This window comes from Meles meles, chromosome 5 (genome assembly GCF_922984935.1).
Source record: "Meles meles chromosome 5, mMelMel3.1 paternal haplotype, whole genome shotgun sequence".
Classification (NCBI taxonomy): Eukaryota; Metazoa; Chordata; class Mammalia; order Carnivora; family Mustelidae; genus Meles; species Meles meles.
The window spans coordinates 104,087,092-104,101,959 of NC_060070.1; the positions used below are offsets into that span (position 1 = coordinate 104,087,092).

The 14,868-nt window shown below is 34.5% G+C and overlaps 1 protein-coding gene across 1 annotated transcript in view; it reads right to left on the reverse strand.

Moving 5' to 3' along the window:
• The window catches only part of COL21A1 (collagen type XXI alpha 1 chain), a 197,871-nt gene that overhangs the window by 126,973 nt on the left and 56,030 nt on the right, over nt 1-14,868 (reverse strand). Inside the window, exons 2-3 of the mRNA XM_046006810.1 lie at nt 11,626-11,751; nt 7,758-8,309 (exon numbers count right to left, since the gene is read on the reverse strand). Of these exons, the coding sequence (XP_045862766.1) occupies nt 7,758-8,309; nt 11,626-11,713 (640 nt within the window). The 5' untranslated portion in view covers nt 11,714-11,751. The remainder of the gene's footprint in view (nt 1-7,757; nt 8,310-11,625; nt 11,752-14,868) is intronic.

Genomic DNA, 14,868 nt, shown 5'->3' on the forward strand with positions numbered 1-14,868 from the left:
AGATTTTTTTTTTAAGATTTTATTTATTTGACAGACAGAGATCACAAGTAGGCAGAGAGGCAGGCAGAGAGAGAGAGAGGAGGAAGCAGGCTCCCTGCGGAGCAGAGAGCCCGATGCGGGGCTCGATCCCAGGATCCTGGGATCATGACCTGAACTGAAGGCAGAGGCTTTAACCCACTGAACCATCCAGGCGCCCCTACCAGATTTCTTACACAGAACACAAAAACATTGAAAATAAAATTAAAAAAATTGATAATCTGGACTTCATGAAAACTAAAGCTTTTGCTCATCACATCAGAAGATGCCATGAAAATATAAAAATACGAGTTACAGACTGAAGAAAATATTCCCTTATATACATATGTCTATATAAATAAATATAAATATATATATAAAAAAAAAAGAAGTAATAACCCAAAACTTCTCAAATCTAGGAAGGGAAATGTACATCCAAATTAAAGAACCCAAAGAAATCCACATCAAGAGATATTATAATCAAATTATTGGGGGAAAAAAATGAGAGAGAGAGAGAGAGAGAGAGAGTGAGTTTTGAAACCAGCAAAAGACAAGTCACTCATTATGCACAAAAGAATCCCCCCACCCCTACCATATGACTATTGGCAGATATCTCAATAGAAACCTTGCAAGCCACAAGGGAATGGGATGATATACTCAAAGCCCTTGCTGAAAGAAAAAGATTGTCAACTGAAAAAAATAACTGGTAAAAATATTCTTCAGAAATGGAAGAGAAATAAACACTTTCCCAGATTAGAAAATGCTGAGGGCGTCCATCACCATGCCTTATAAGAAATACTGAGGGAGTCCTTTAGGTTGAAATTAAAGGACATTAAACAACAACACAAAAGCACTGCAAAGTATAAAACTCTGTGGTTAGGGACACCTGGGTGGTGCAGTCAGTTAGGCATCCAATTCCTGGTTTCAGCTCAGATCATGATCTCAGGGTTGTGAGACTAAGCCTCATGTCAAGCTCTGTGCTCAGCATGGAGTCTGCTTAAGACTCTCCTCCTCCCCTTCTACCCCTTCCCATCATGCATGCACAAACTCTCTCACTGTCTCCCTCTAAAATAAAAATAAATAAATCTCTTAAAAAAAACTCACTGGTTAAACATATAGACAAGTTCAGAATACTATAATACTTTAACAATGGTGTATAAATCACTTTTAATTCTTATAGAGAAGTTAGAAGAAATTATAAACAATAACTATAACTATAAAAATATGGTAATGAATACCCAATGTAAGACAATGTAATTTGTAACATTAATAACGAAGTGTGAGGGGACAGGGAGAAGCAAAACTGTAGAGTATTTGTATGTGATTGAAATTAACTTTTCAGCTTAAAATAGGCTGCTATAACTATACGATGTTTTATGTAACCCTCATAGTAACCACAAAGGAAATACCTACAAAAGATATACGAAAGCAAATGAGAAAAAAATCAAAATATGTCCCAAAAAATGTTAATGAAACACAAAGGAAAAAAACACAAAGCAAGAGAGAAAAGCGGGACCAAAAAAGGCATAAGACAGACAGAAAGCAATTAACAAAATGGTGATATTAAATCCTTCCCTATTGCTATTTCAGATATAAATGGATTAACCTCCCAAATAAATAGACACAGAGTGACTAAATGGACAAAAAACAAAAAGAAAGAAAGAAAGAAAGAAAGAAAGAAAGAAAGAAAGAAAGAAAGAAAGAAAAAGGGAAAAAAGAAAAGAAAACAAGATCCAACTATGTATTGTCTACAAGATATATACTCTAGGATTACAGACATACACAGGCTAAAAGTAAGGGGACAGAAAAAGGCACTCCATGCAGATGGTAACCAAAATAGAGCAAAGGTGGTAATGCTTAGACAAAATAGACAAGTCAAAAACTCAATGGAGACAAAGAAGGACATGATACGATGATAAAAGGGTCAATTCACCAGCAAGACATAACAATTATAAATATATATGCACCCAACATCATAGCACCCAATTATATGACACAAATGCTGACAGAATTGAGGGGAGAAATAGTAGACATAGAATACACAATTATAGTAAGGGATTTCAATATTCTACTTCCAATAATGAATACAATATTCAGACAAAAGACAAAAAAGGGAACACAGAATTTGAACAACAATGTAGACCAAACAGAGCTAACAGCGATATACAGAACATTCCACCACACAGCAGCAGAATACACACTCTTTAAAGTGCAAATGAAACATTCTCCAGGATAGATCACATGTTAGGTCAAAAAATAAGTCTTAATAAATTTAAGAAGACTGAAATCATACCAAATATATCTCCCAACCACAACATAATGAAATTAGAAATTAATGATAGGAGGAAAAGTGGAAAATTTACAAATATGTGGAAATTGAACAACATGCTCTTGAACAACCATTTGTTCAACAATTGACTCAAAAAAAAATTAAAAGAGAAATTAGAAAATATCTTGAGGTAAACAAAAACTAAAATACAACATACCAAAATTTATGAGATATGGCAAAATACTAAGTATTTTGGAATAAAGGATCTCAAATAAACTACCTAACTTTATTCATTAAAAAACTAGAAAAAGAACAAACTGAGCCCAAAACTAATAGGGACAAGAGAATAATTTTAATTTCAATAATCTTTAAGATAATTAAGATTATCTTTATTTCTTATATCTTAATCTAAATTCATAAATAAATGAAATAAGGAAGAATAAAACAAAAAAAATCAAGAAATTAAACATTGATTTTTTAAAAAATCAACAAAACTGAAATAACTTCAGCTAGATTAACTAAGAAAAAAAAGAAGATTGAAATAAATAAAACTAGGAATGAAAGAGGAGACATTACAACTAATATCACAAAAATACAAATCATCATAAAAGACTGTAATAATTATACATCAACAATTTTGATAACCTAGAAGAAATGGATAAATTTCTACACTATAAAACCTACCAAGGTTTGAATCATGAAGACTAAATCATGAAGAAATAGAAAATGTAAACAGACTCATAAGGATATTGAATCAGGGATCAAAAACATCCCAACAAGGAAAAGCCCAGGACCAGGTATCTTCACCAGTGAATTTTACAAAACACTTAAAAAATTAATGTCAATCCTTCTCAAACTCCTACAAAAATCTGAAGAGTAGGGAACTTCCAAACTCTTTTTATAAGGCCAGCATTGCCCTGATACAGAGGCCAGAAAAAGACACTACAGGAAAAGAAAACCGATGCAAAATCCTCCACAAATTACTAACAAATTGAATTCAACAGTATTATAAAAAGGATCCCTAAAAATCAAACATCACAATCCAGTGGAATTTATCCTTGAGATGCAAAGATGGTTAAACCTATGGGATTAATCAATGCAATACACCACATTAAGAGAATAAAGAATAAAATTCACATGATCATCTCAATATTTGCAGAAAAAAAATTTTTAACCCTTTTTTTGCTTGTTTTTATTTATTTATTTGACAGAGATCACAAGTAGGCAGAGAGGCAGGGAGAGAGAGAGAGAGAGAGGAGGAAGCAGGCTCCCTGCAGAGCAGAGAGCCCAATGTGAGGCTCTATCCCAGGACCCTGGGATCATGACCTGAGCCAAAGGCAGAGGCTTTGACTCAGGCGCCCCTGCAGAAAAAAATTTTGACACAATTTAATATTATTTCATAATTTAAAAAAATCACCAAATTAAAGAAGTAATTTACCTCAACATAATCAAGGTCATATATGAAAAGCCCACAGTTAACATTTTAATCAATGGTGAAAAACAAAAAGTTCTTCCTTTAAGATCAGGAACAAGACAAGGATGCCCACTCTTGCCACTTCTATTCAACATAAGATTGGAAGTACTAGCCAGAGCATCCAAAGTAATAAAATACTAAGGAATAAACTTAACCAAGGAGGTGAAACACTGAAATGCTTAAAACTACAAAACACCACTTAAAAAAAAAAAAAAGCCTAAAGAAATCACCAACAAGTAGCTACATCTCATATTAATAGACTGGAAAATTCAATAATGCAAAAATTTCTCTAGCACCCAAAGTGACCTACAGTTTCAATGCAATCCCTATCAAAATCCCAACAGCCAGTCACAGAAGGACAAATACTGCATGATTCCGCCTTTATGAAATATGTAAAGTAGTCAAACTCATAACAACAGAAAGCAGAATGATGGCTGCCAGAGTGGGAGGAAGAGGTATATAGGAGTATCTGTTAATGGGCACAAAGTTTCTGTCAGGCAACATGAGGAAGTTCTAGGTATCTACAGTACAACACTGCGCTTGCAGTTAACTATACTGTACTGTACAGTTAAAATATGTAAGAGGTTAGCTCTCATGTGTTTTTTACAATAAAAAAAGAACAGAAAGGAAAAGAAAAAAACTAAACTCTCAGACAGAAGATAAATAAAGAAACCATTGTCTATTACAAAAAGATCATCCTGAAATAAGAAATGTACTGCAGAATACTCCTTTAAGCAAATGGTAGTTCTATGAAGTTGAAATAATCCATGTGAGACCAAAGAAGTAAATAATATTTTGTTCATTGTGGATCAGTCACAACAGGAGTATAAAAATGAACAACATGATAAGCAATTCAAGGTAGAATTTAACCATTTGTCAAAACAATAAAAAATAGGAACTTTGTCAAATAATGCAAATACAAATTGCATGATTTGAGGCTTCTGCAATACAACAATGCACTAATCATTATCTAATAGTTATTAAAAAGTCAAGTGCAAAAAAGCCCTTATATTCCCCTAAGTACAATTTCAAAAACTACATTTTAAAAGATGGCTATTGTACCGCATATTTGTGAACTGAATAGACACAGACATTACTTACATTCTTTCTTTGAGTGTGCATGAAGAAATATTTGGCAAGCTTTCAAATTTAATTTTTTTACAGACTGGACAATTTGCTAAAAGAATTTTTTACCTTTTTAAACAAATCTTTGACGTGTAATTAGAATTTTTTAAATAGAATGCATTTACCAAAATATGTATCTACAAAAAGTCTCTGAAACAAGTACTGCCCAGACATAATTTATCAAATTTATATTTTAGGATATAAAAGAATCAACCATGAAAAGTCTGTTTTAATAATGAAATATATCTAGCTACAAAACCAAAGAATTCTAATATTAATCTTATAACATATTTAAAAATCTATATATGTCAATTGTTTTTTTTGTTTGTTTGTTTTTTTAAAGATTTTATTTATTTATTTGACAGACAGAGATCATAAGTAGATAGAGAGGCAGGCAGAGAGAGGAAGGGAAGCAGGCTCCCTGCTGAGTAGAAAGCCCGACGTGGGGCTCGATCCCAGGACCCTGGGATCATGACCTGAGCAGAAGGCAGAGGCTTTAACCCACTGAGCCACCCAGGCGCCCCGTCAATTGTTTTTTTTTAAGATTTTATTTATTTCACAGATAGAAATCACAAGTAGGCAGAGAGGCAGGCAGAGAGAGAGGAGGAAGCAGGCTCCCTGCAAAGCAGAGAGCCTGATGTGGGGCTCCATCCCAGAACCCTGGGATCATGACCTGAGCCAAAGGCAGAGGCTTTAACCAACTGAGCCACCCAGGCGCCCCTATGTCAATTATTTTTCAATAAAATTGGAAAGCAAATATAAATTCTCTGATCAAGATGAGAAAAGTCAACACAATCTTACTGTTAGGAACATGAAAAGAATAATTGTGATAATCATTTGTACTTGCTATAGTGCCTTTTTAAAAGTTTGATTAAAGAAAATGCTTAATTTTTTTAAGATTTTATTTATTTATTTGACAGAGATCACAAGTAGGCAGAGAGGCCGGCAGAGACAGAGAGGGGGAAGCAGGCTCCCTGCTGAGCAGAGAGCACGATGCAGGGCAGGATCCCAGGACCTTGGGATCATGACCTGAGCTGAAGGCAGAGGCTTAACCCACTGAGCCACCCAGGTACCCCAGAAGATGCTTAATTTCCATCCCTTCTTAAATAATCTAAAAATAAATTAAATGTTTTTCTGTACTATAGCTCCCAAACAAATATGAAGAAAATAGAGAAATAAATCTTTTTTCTAGGCTACACTTTGAAATGTTTCTTTTTTTTTTTTTTAAGATTTATTTGAGACAGAGAGAGAGAGAGAGAGAGCAAGAGAGAGCGAGCACAAAGAGTAAGAGGAGAAGCAGACTCCCCGCTGAGCAGGAAGCCTGATGCGGGGCTTGATCCCAGGACCCTGAGATCATGACCTCAGATGTTTAATCAACTGAGCCACCCAGGCACCCTAGAAATGTTTCTATCAAATGTGAACCAACATATTTTTGGAGCTTTTTTAGGCAAACCAGAAAAAAAAGTCTTTTGATTTTACATGAATATTATTTTTTAGATATATTATAGTATTAAATGCTTATAGTATTACAAACAAATTATTCTCTCCAAAATAATATGAACATAAGCATGTCTATATCCCAATACAATTAATATTTGCCAAAAAATGGAACTTCTCTATACCATGGACTTATCATAAACACAAAGTTAGATTTCATGGAATGATGTAAAAACAACTGACTAATAAGTACTATATTTTCAAATATTCTCTCACTGATGGTAGAAATTTAAGTCTCTCAAGTGCAATTTTTAACATTTTTCCAGAGCTCTAACAACATTAGTAATTTGACTTTTGTTTTTGAAAAAAAATCAGACATTCCCATTCAAAATTCTGTATATTTTATAGCAGAAAAACTTAGAAATGAACAAAAAACATCAACTGATGAATGGATAAAAAAGATACACACACACACAAACACAATGGAGTATTAGTCATCAAAAAGAATGAAATCTTGCCATTTCCAATGACATGGATGGAGCTAGAGTGTATTATGCTAGGCAAAATAGGTCAGAAAAGAACAAATACTATATGATTTCACTCATACATGGAGTTTAAAAAACAGATGAACAGAGGGGGAGAAAAGGAAAGAGGCAAACCATAAAATAGACTCTTAACTTTAGAGATCAAATTGAGGGTTGAGGAAGGGAAGATGGGTGGGGGGATGGACTAAGTGGGTGATGGGTATTAAGGAGGGCACTTGTGATAAGCAGTAGGTATTATGTGTAAGTGAAGAATCATTAAATTCTACCACTGAAACCAATACTACACTATATGTTAACTAACAAGAATTTAGATAAAAAATTTAAAAAAGAGAAACTAAACACACAAAAAAGGGGAATTATTAAATGAATTATCTTAGAAGACTGAGACTGTCTCTATTATGTTAATAGAGGATGAAAATTATACATAAAAATAATATATAATAGTATGAAAATAGAGGATGAAATTATATATACAATGTTATCCTTATTTAGGCACATGAATAAGCTCTCAGACACACTGAAATAAAAAAAGAAAGACTGGAATGAAAAAGACAAAAAAATCACTAACAAGAGTAACAGTGATCATGTGTAGTTTATATATTCTTATTTTTTATGTCTTTATTTGCTCCCATCTCCACAATGGACATGTTGCAATTGAAAAGAAAAAGCAACAAAAAAAGGATATTTTCTAACTATAGATTTTCTTAAGTGATTGTTTCTAAATACAAAATTTATCTAGAATAAATGAAACACAAAAATACATGTACACCTCAATTTTAACATGATAGATAACTTGCCACTAAATATTACTATAGTGGTATAGATAAGCAGGTTATACCAAAGTGTGAGAAAATGCAATTATTAATTGTTTCCAAATTCCATTAAGGCTTACCTTCACAAAGTTTCTGCTTCATCACCTCCCTTATTTTGGATATCGCAATATAGTCTTCCACATAAAACACGTAAGTAGATGAAGGCTTATTGGCAATTGCTCTAAGTTCTGCATCTTCTGTTTCTGAACCAACGCCAATAGCAAATAATGTTATTTTACTGTCTCTTGCTGCTTCTGCTGCATCTTTAACCTCATCTTGGGATTTACCATCTGTAAGTACTACTGCTATCTTTGTCAGAAACCGTGAAGACTTGGCAAAAAGGTAATCAAGTGCAAACTGGATGGCCTTTCCAGTCCTTGTGTTTCCACCCAGGTAATGTATGGATTCCATTGCTGCAATCAAATTCTCTCCAGAATCATGACTTCCAAGAGGAATCTCCAATACAGGGTAGTCACTATACTGGACCACTCCAACCTGAATAAACTTTGGTCCTATGTCAAAGTTTTTTGTGATATTGACAAGCCACTTTTTCACTATTTCAAAGTTTTCTGGGCCAACACTGTAAGAGCCATCTAAGATGAAAACTAAATCTGTTGGAGCAGTACGACAACCTAAGTGAAGAAGAAAACCATCAGAGCACATTTGTAGTATAAAAAGCAAATATGGGAGGTGTTTACTGCACAATCTTTAAGTAAGCAGATACAGGGGATGCTTTCACAACATACGTGGGTATCAAATCACCATGAGGCACACATTAAATATAATACAATTTATATGTCCATTATATCTCAATAAAGCTAAAATTTTAAAATGTAACCAGTTCATAGGACCTTTGTGAAGGTTAAATAAGATAAATTGCCTAACTCATGAGAATTCTTTCTAAATGAGAGCTATTATTTTTGTGGACATTTTTAAATTCTGTTGTCTTAATTTAAGGATTAATGATTCAGCTTTAAAAGTAGGGAATAAAAAAAAGGATACTGTATTTGACGTGATATCTAAATAGCTCTGTGTAGGGGCAGGTATTGCCATAAAGCAACATTTAATTCTTTTTCCCCACTGACTAAATGAAAACACAAAAATAAATAAATGATTTTCAGATATATGCTAAAAGCATTCTTTTAAGTTATCCCTGAAATATGTTTAGTTTAATGTTAATCCGAAGTATTTACAAAAATATACATAAGTCAATGAATGGGAGAAAGAAATTTAAAAAGAAAAAAGCTTTCTGCCAACTTCAGGATTCAACTAGCATATCCTTTGATAGAGTTGATACAAGTTTAATGAACCAAGATCACCAATATAATATCTACTCTTGTACTACACACAAGATCAGTGTTTAAAGATCTGATCTCTCATTTTCAGCCAGCGAGAGACTTGTGCTAAGTGAATCTTTGTTAATGAGTATAAAGCTATTCTCTCTCCACAGAGATAAAGATTCTTGTTTCAACATACCAGGAAACACGTGATCAGCACACCTGAGAGTTCTATTGGAGAACAAAAACCATCCTTGGTGCAAGTTACACCTAGACAAGTTCTAAGCACTTGTGGGAAGAAAAAATCTTAACTCTCTTTTCCACAGTACCCAGCATGCCTCCAACCCTATTTTAGCCTTTCATTATATGTATATTGAATACCCACTCTGTGCTTGACTATCATGCTAGGTACCAGCTTCAAAGAGGCATAAGATATCTCAAACAGATATCACAGTCTATTAAGACAGACGACTGGCTGGTTAGGCAAAGTATAAAATATTATTAGAACATTTAGGAGAGGGTAAAAACTAATTGTGCAAAGTCAGAATAGATCCTGTGGGAAAGCTGACAGGGAACCTGAGATCTAAAAGGAGAGCTTTAGCCAGGTGAAGAGGAGGACCTTCTAATCAGAGGGAATAGTAACTAAAAAGGTCCAGAGGTAAGAATCAAACAGAGCCCAAATGACAAACTGGTTGGAGTAATTCCAACAGTGCGAAACAGCCAATAGAGTACACTGAAAGGAATGGCTACACTTCCTGTTTCTCTCAATTCTGCACTCAAAGCAGTAAAAATACTACCATTTATGGCCCATACGATAAAGATCACATGTCCTTGGAGATACTAAGTTTAAAGAGGGTGAGATGAGTCAAGGTAATATGGTAACAAATTTTAAGTTCTGTGTTTTTACACATATTAATAGTCTCTCTTAGTAGTGATCAGATGCCCAATATAATGACTTATTTTCTGTAGACATTACAAATAAGATGTCATAATTGCAAAGGACCGTCCTGGAGGAAAAAACAAAGTTCAGTGACTATTAGCATCTGTATTTCTGTATTTGTATTTCTGCATTTCCTTACATGTAAAATCAATTAATCAATCAATCTCTCTCTTTCCCTCTCCTTTCCTTTCCATTCTTTTCCTCATATTTGTCTATTTCTATATCTGGGATGATGACAAGGTCACACAAAGATGCCTCAATTTTAAAGGTAATTCACTCACAGTAACCGGTAAAAATAAACTACTGTCAGGTGAACATATAGTCCAGAAGTTACCAAAAAAAATTTTTTTTAACTGCCAAAACATGGATTTACCTCAAAAATGTAACCGTGATTATGATATCATTCTTAAGATGGTGTGAAGTCCAAAAAATCATGAGGAACACTATTCCAACATCCTTTGGCATGGTAAACACTGCCAGAGTTCAGGCCAGGGACAGCAGAAAGGGAATTCTGCCTCAGAGGCAAATTTTCTAAGGCAAGAGAATGTAGTTCTGGGTTTTTCTGGAAGCTGGATTAGAGACATATGCATTTGTTGGGCTTTTGTGGGAGAGACAAAAGGACAGGCAAGTCATGTTTGCAGAGTTCTTCAGGGTTGTCCTTCCTCAGTACTATGAGACTCATTGTCTAGACCTGCTAGTGTTTGTGTGCCACTTGATTCAGTATTTATAAACTCTTATAACGTTATTCTTGGCTCTTCCTATCCCTTTCCAGAGCCATGGACCATATATTTCATAACTGCAAGGTTAGCCAAGAGCATGGGTACAAAAGCAAGTACTGCCATTTATAAAAACTAGACAAAATACCACTCCAAGAGACCTCTTCCTTAGAAAGATGAATCATCAGTGTCATAGAAAAAAAAAATGGACTGAAGATCAAAGGCATAGTTCAAATACTAGTTATACCTCTAACCAGCTGTATGATATTAGGTAAGCCCCTTAAATTTTGTGAATTTCTTTCCTACTCAAAAAACAGAGAAAATAATACATACTTTGTACAGTACATGAGTGGATTAAACTCTGAGAGTATTATACAAACATTAAATTCACTACTAATAAATTCTAATCAAGCTGAATACAATGAACAATATGGTTTAAGTGCTATAGAAACCATAATTTATAGTAGGGTGTATATGAGTCTCAAAATATGATTAAAAGCCAACTTTTTTACAAGACGCATGATATCTGTAAATAATGGCCAGGGTAGTAAAAGTGCAATTAATATAGCTCTCCTTCTCTAATGCAAGCTCTCCTATACACAATCAGAGTAATAGTCACCATCTACTGAGATGTCACTGAGCTAAACCATTGATAGGAGTTACCCTGTTTACATGAATTATTTCGTTATCTCTATGAGATAACCTCATAAAATGGTCCTAATAACCCAATGAGGTAGTACTTTATCTCCCTATCACTAAGTTCTAAATGGCTGAGTCTAAACTGAATACCATACCATTTATTCCAAAGCCTAATGGGTAAAAGAGAATAAACAATTACCATGGAATTTTCTCAAAATTACCTCTTCTAAAAGCTTTTCCCTCCGTTAATATGTAACATAGCAATTCATTTCATTTTAGGGAATTACAGCATCAAAAACGATAAGAATTGCTTGAGCTCCCCTAATTATATTTCCACAATCAATTTGTCGATAACAAAAATGCTGATAATTCTTACTTGATCTTATTTCCCCATCTTCAGCTAATACAGAATTCCGGAGAAGCAGGATCAAAATTATCCAAAGTAATGAAATATGGTGAGCCATGTTTCTGTTTTTGTGCTAGTATTTTGGTTTTAGGATTCCTGAAGAGAAAAAAAGAAAAAAAAAGTTAAACACATAAGAAAAATAAAGACAAATACCTAGCCATTGTAAGTTCAAATTTTTTCATTGTAATATTCAGAGTAGTTCTTACTAGCCTTAAAATAATTTATCTGTCTAAAATAGCCATATTTTAACAAAAGAAAGGACAAGAACCATATGATCCTCTCAACTGATAAAGAAAAAAGCATTGACAAAATACGGTATCCTTTCTTAATTAAAATACTCCACAGTGTAAGGATAGAGGGAACATCCCTCAATATCATAAAAGCGATATACGAAAAGCCCAGAGAGAATATCATTCTCAAGCTATTCCTGGGAATGAGAGCTTTTCCCCTAAGGTCAGAAACACAACACAGATGTCCACTCCCACCACTGCTGTTCAACATAGTACTAGAAGTCCTAGCTTCAGCAATCAGACAACAACAACAAAAAATAAAAGGCAACCAAATTGGCAAAGAAGTAAAGCTTTCACTCTTTGCAGATGACATAATACTTTATATGGAAAACCCAAACGACTCCACCCCAAAATTGCTAGATCTTATACAGAAATTCAGCAAAGTGGCAGGATATAAAATCAATACACAGAAATCATTTGCATTTCTATACACTAACAATGAGACAGAAGAAAGAGAAATTTAAAAATTTATCCCATCTATAATAAAAAGATAGGGGCGTCTGGGTGGCTCAGTGGGTTAAAGCCTCTGCCTTCAGCTCGGGTCATGATCCCAGGGTCCTGGGATCAAGCCCCGCATCGGGCTCTCTGCTCAGGAGGGAGCCTGCTTCCTCCTCTCTCTGCTTCTCTGCCTACTTGTGATCTCTGTCTGTCAAATAAATAAATAAAATCTTAAATACACACACACACACACACACACACACCTAGGAATAAACCTAACCAAAGAGGTAAAGTATCTGTACTCTGAGAACTATAAAACATTCAGGAAAGAAATTGAGGAAGACACACTAAAATTGGAAAAACATTCCATGCTCACAAATCAGAAGAACAAATATTGTTAAAATGTCTATACTACCCAGAGAAATATACACATTCAATGCAATCCCTATCACAATACCACTGGTATTTTTCACAAAGCTGGAACAAGTAACCCTAAAATTTTTATGGAACCAGACAACACCCCGAGTAGCCAGTAGAAAGAAATGTTAAAGAAAACCAAAGCCAGTGGCATCACAAGTCTGGACTTCAAGGTATATTACAAAGCTGTGATCATCAAGATAGCATGGTACTGGCACAAAAACAAACACTTAGATCAATGGAACAGAATAGAGAACCATAAGTGGATCCCCAACTCTATGATTAACTAATATTCAACAAAGCAGGAAAGAATATTCAATGGAAAAAAGACAGACAGTCTCAACAAATGGTATTGGGAAAATTGGACAGCCACAGGCAGAAGAATGAAACTGGAGCAATTTCTTACACCAGACACAAAGATAAAATCAAAATGGATGAAAGAACTAAAGGTGAGACAGGAATCTATCACAATCCTAGAGGAAAACACAGGCACAACCTCTTTAAATTTAGCCACAACAGCTTCTTGCTAGACACTGTCTTCAAAGGCAAGGGAAACAAAAGCAAAAATGAATTTTGGGATTTCATCAAGATAAAAACAAAACTAAAAGGCAACCTATAGAAAGTGAGAAGATATTTGCAAAGGACATAGCAGATAAAGGGCTAGTATCTAAGAGCTATAAAGAACTTGTCAAACTCAAAACCCAAAAAACAAATAATCCAGTCAAGAAATGGGCAGAAGACATGAACAGATATTTCTCCAAAGAAGACATATAAATGGCCAAGAGACACATGAAAAAATGCTCCATGTCACTTGGCATCAGGGAAATACAAATCAAAACCACAATAAGATACCACCTCATACCAGTAAGAATGGCTAAAATTAACAAGCAGGAAACAAATTTTGGTGATGATATGGAGAAAGGGGAACCCTGTAACACTATTGGTGGAAATGCAAGTTGGTGCAGCCACTTTGGAAAACAATATGGAGGTTCCTTAAGAAATTAAAAATAGAGCTACCCTATGACTCAGCAATTTACTACTAGGTATCTACTCCAAAGATACAAATGTAATGATCCAAAGGGGCACCTGTACCCAAAGTTTATAGTAGCAATGTCCACAACAGCCAAACTGTGGGAAGAGCCCAGATATCCACCAACACAGGAATGGATAAAGAAGATGTGATATATACATAACAATGGGATATTACTCAGCCATCAGAAAGGATGAAATCTTACCAGTTTACACTGACATGGATGGAACTGGAGGGTATTATGCTGAGTGAAATGAGTCAATCAGAGAAAGACAATTATCACATGGCTTCGCTCATATGTGGAATTTAAGAAACAAAACAGAAGATCATAGGGGAAGGGAGGGAAAAATAAAATAAGATGAAATCAGAGAGGGAAACAAACCATAAAAGACTCATAACTATAGGAAACAGGGCTGCTGGAGAGAAAGTGGGCAGATGGGGCAACTGGGTAACGGATATTAAAAAGGGCACATGATGAGGCACCTGGGTGGCTCAGTCAGTTAAGTGTCTCTCTGGCTTAGTCATGATCCCGTGGTGCTGGGATTGGGCCCCACATCAGGCTTCTTGCTCTGTGGAGAGACTGCTTCTCCCTCTCCCTCTGCTGCTCCCCCTACTTGTGGTCTCTCTCTCTCCATCAAATAAATTGATAAAATCTTTAAATAAATAAATAAATACAAGTTAAAAAAAAAAAGAGGGAACATGATGTAATGGACACTGGGTATTATATGCAACTGATGAATTACTGAACTCTACATGTAAAACTAATGATACACCATATGTTAACAAATTGAATTTAAATAAGTAAAAAATAAAATAAAATAGCTGTATTTTAAATATATTAATGCAAGAGAATGATGAATAGGAGTTGAAGAAAACTGTAAGTTTTTAAATTCATAATTATCTTGGAAAAGTACAAACTTTTCTAGAACTTCAGACTTTACTCAAAATATTTACTAGAATTCCTCCTTCAAGCATGGCCTGTAGAGCTTTATCACATTCTTTTCATTATCTCAATGGTAGCAAACATTTTTCTCTTAA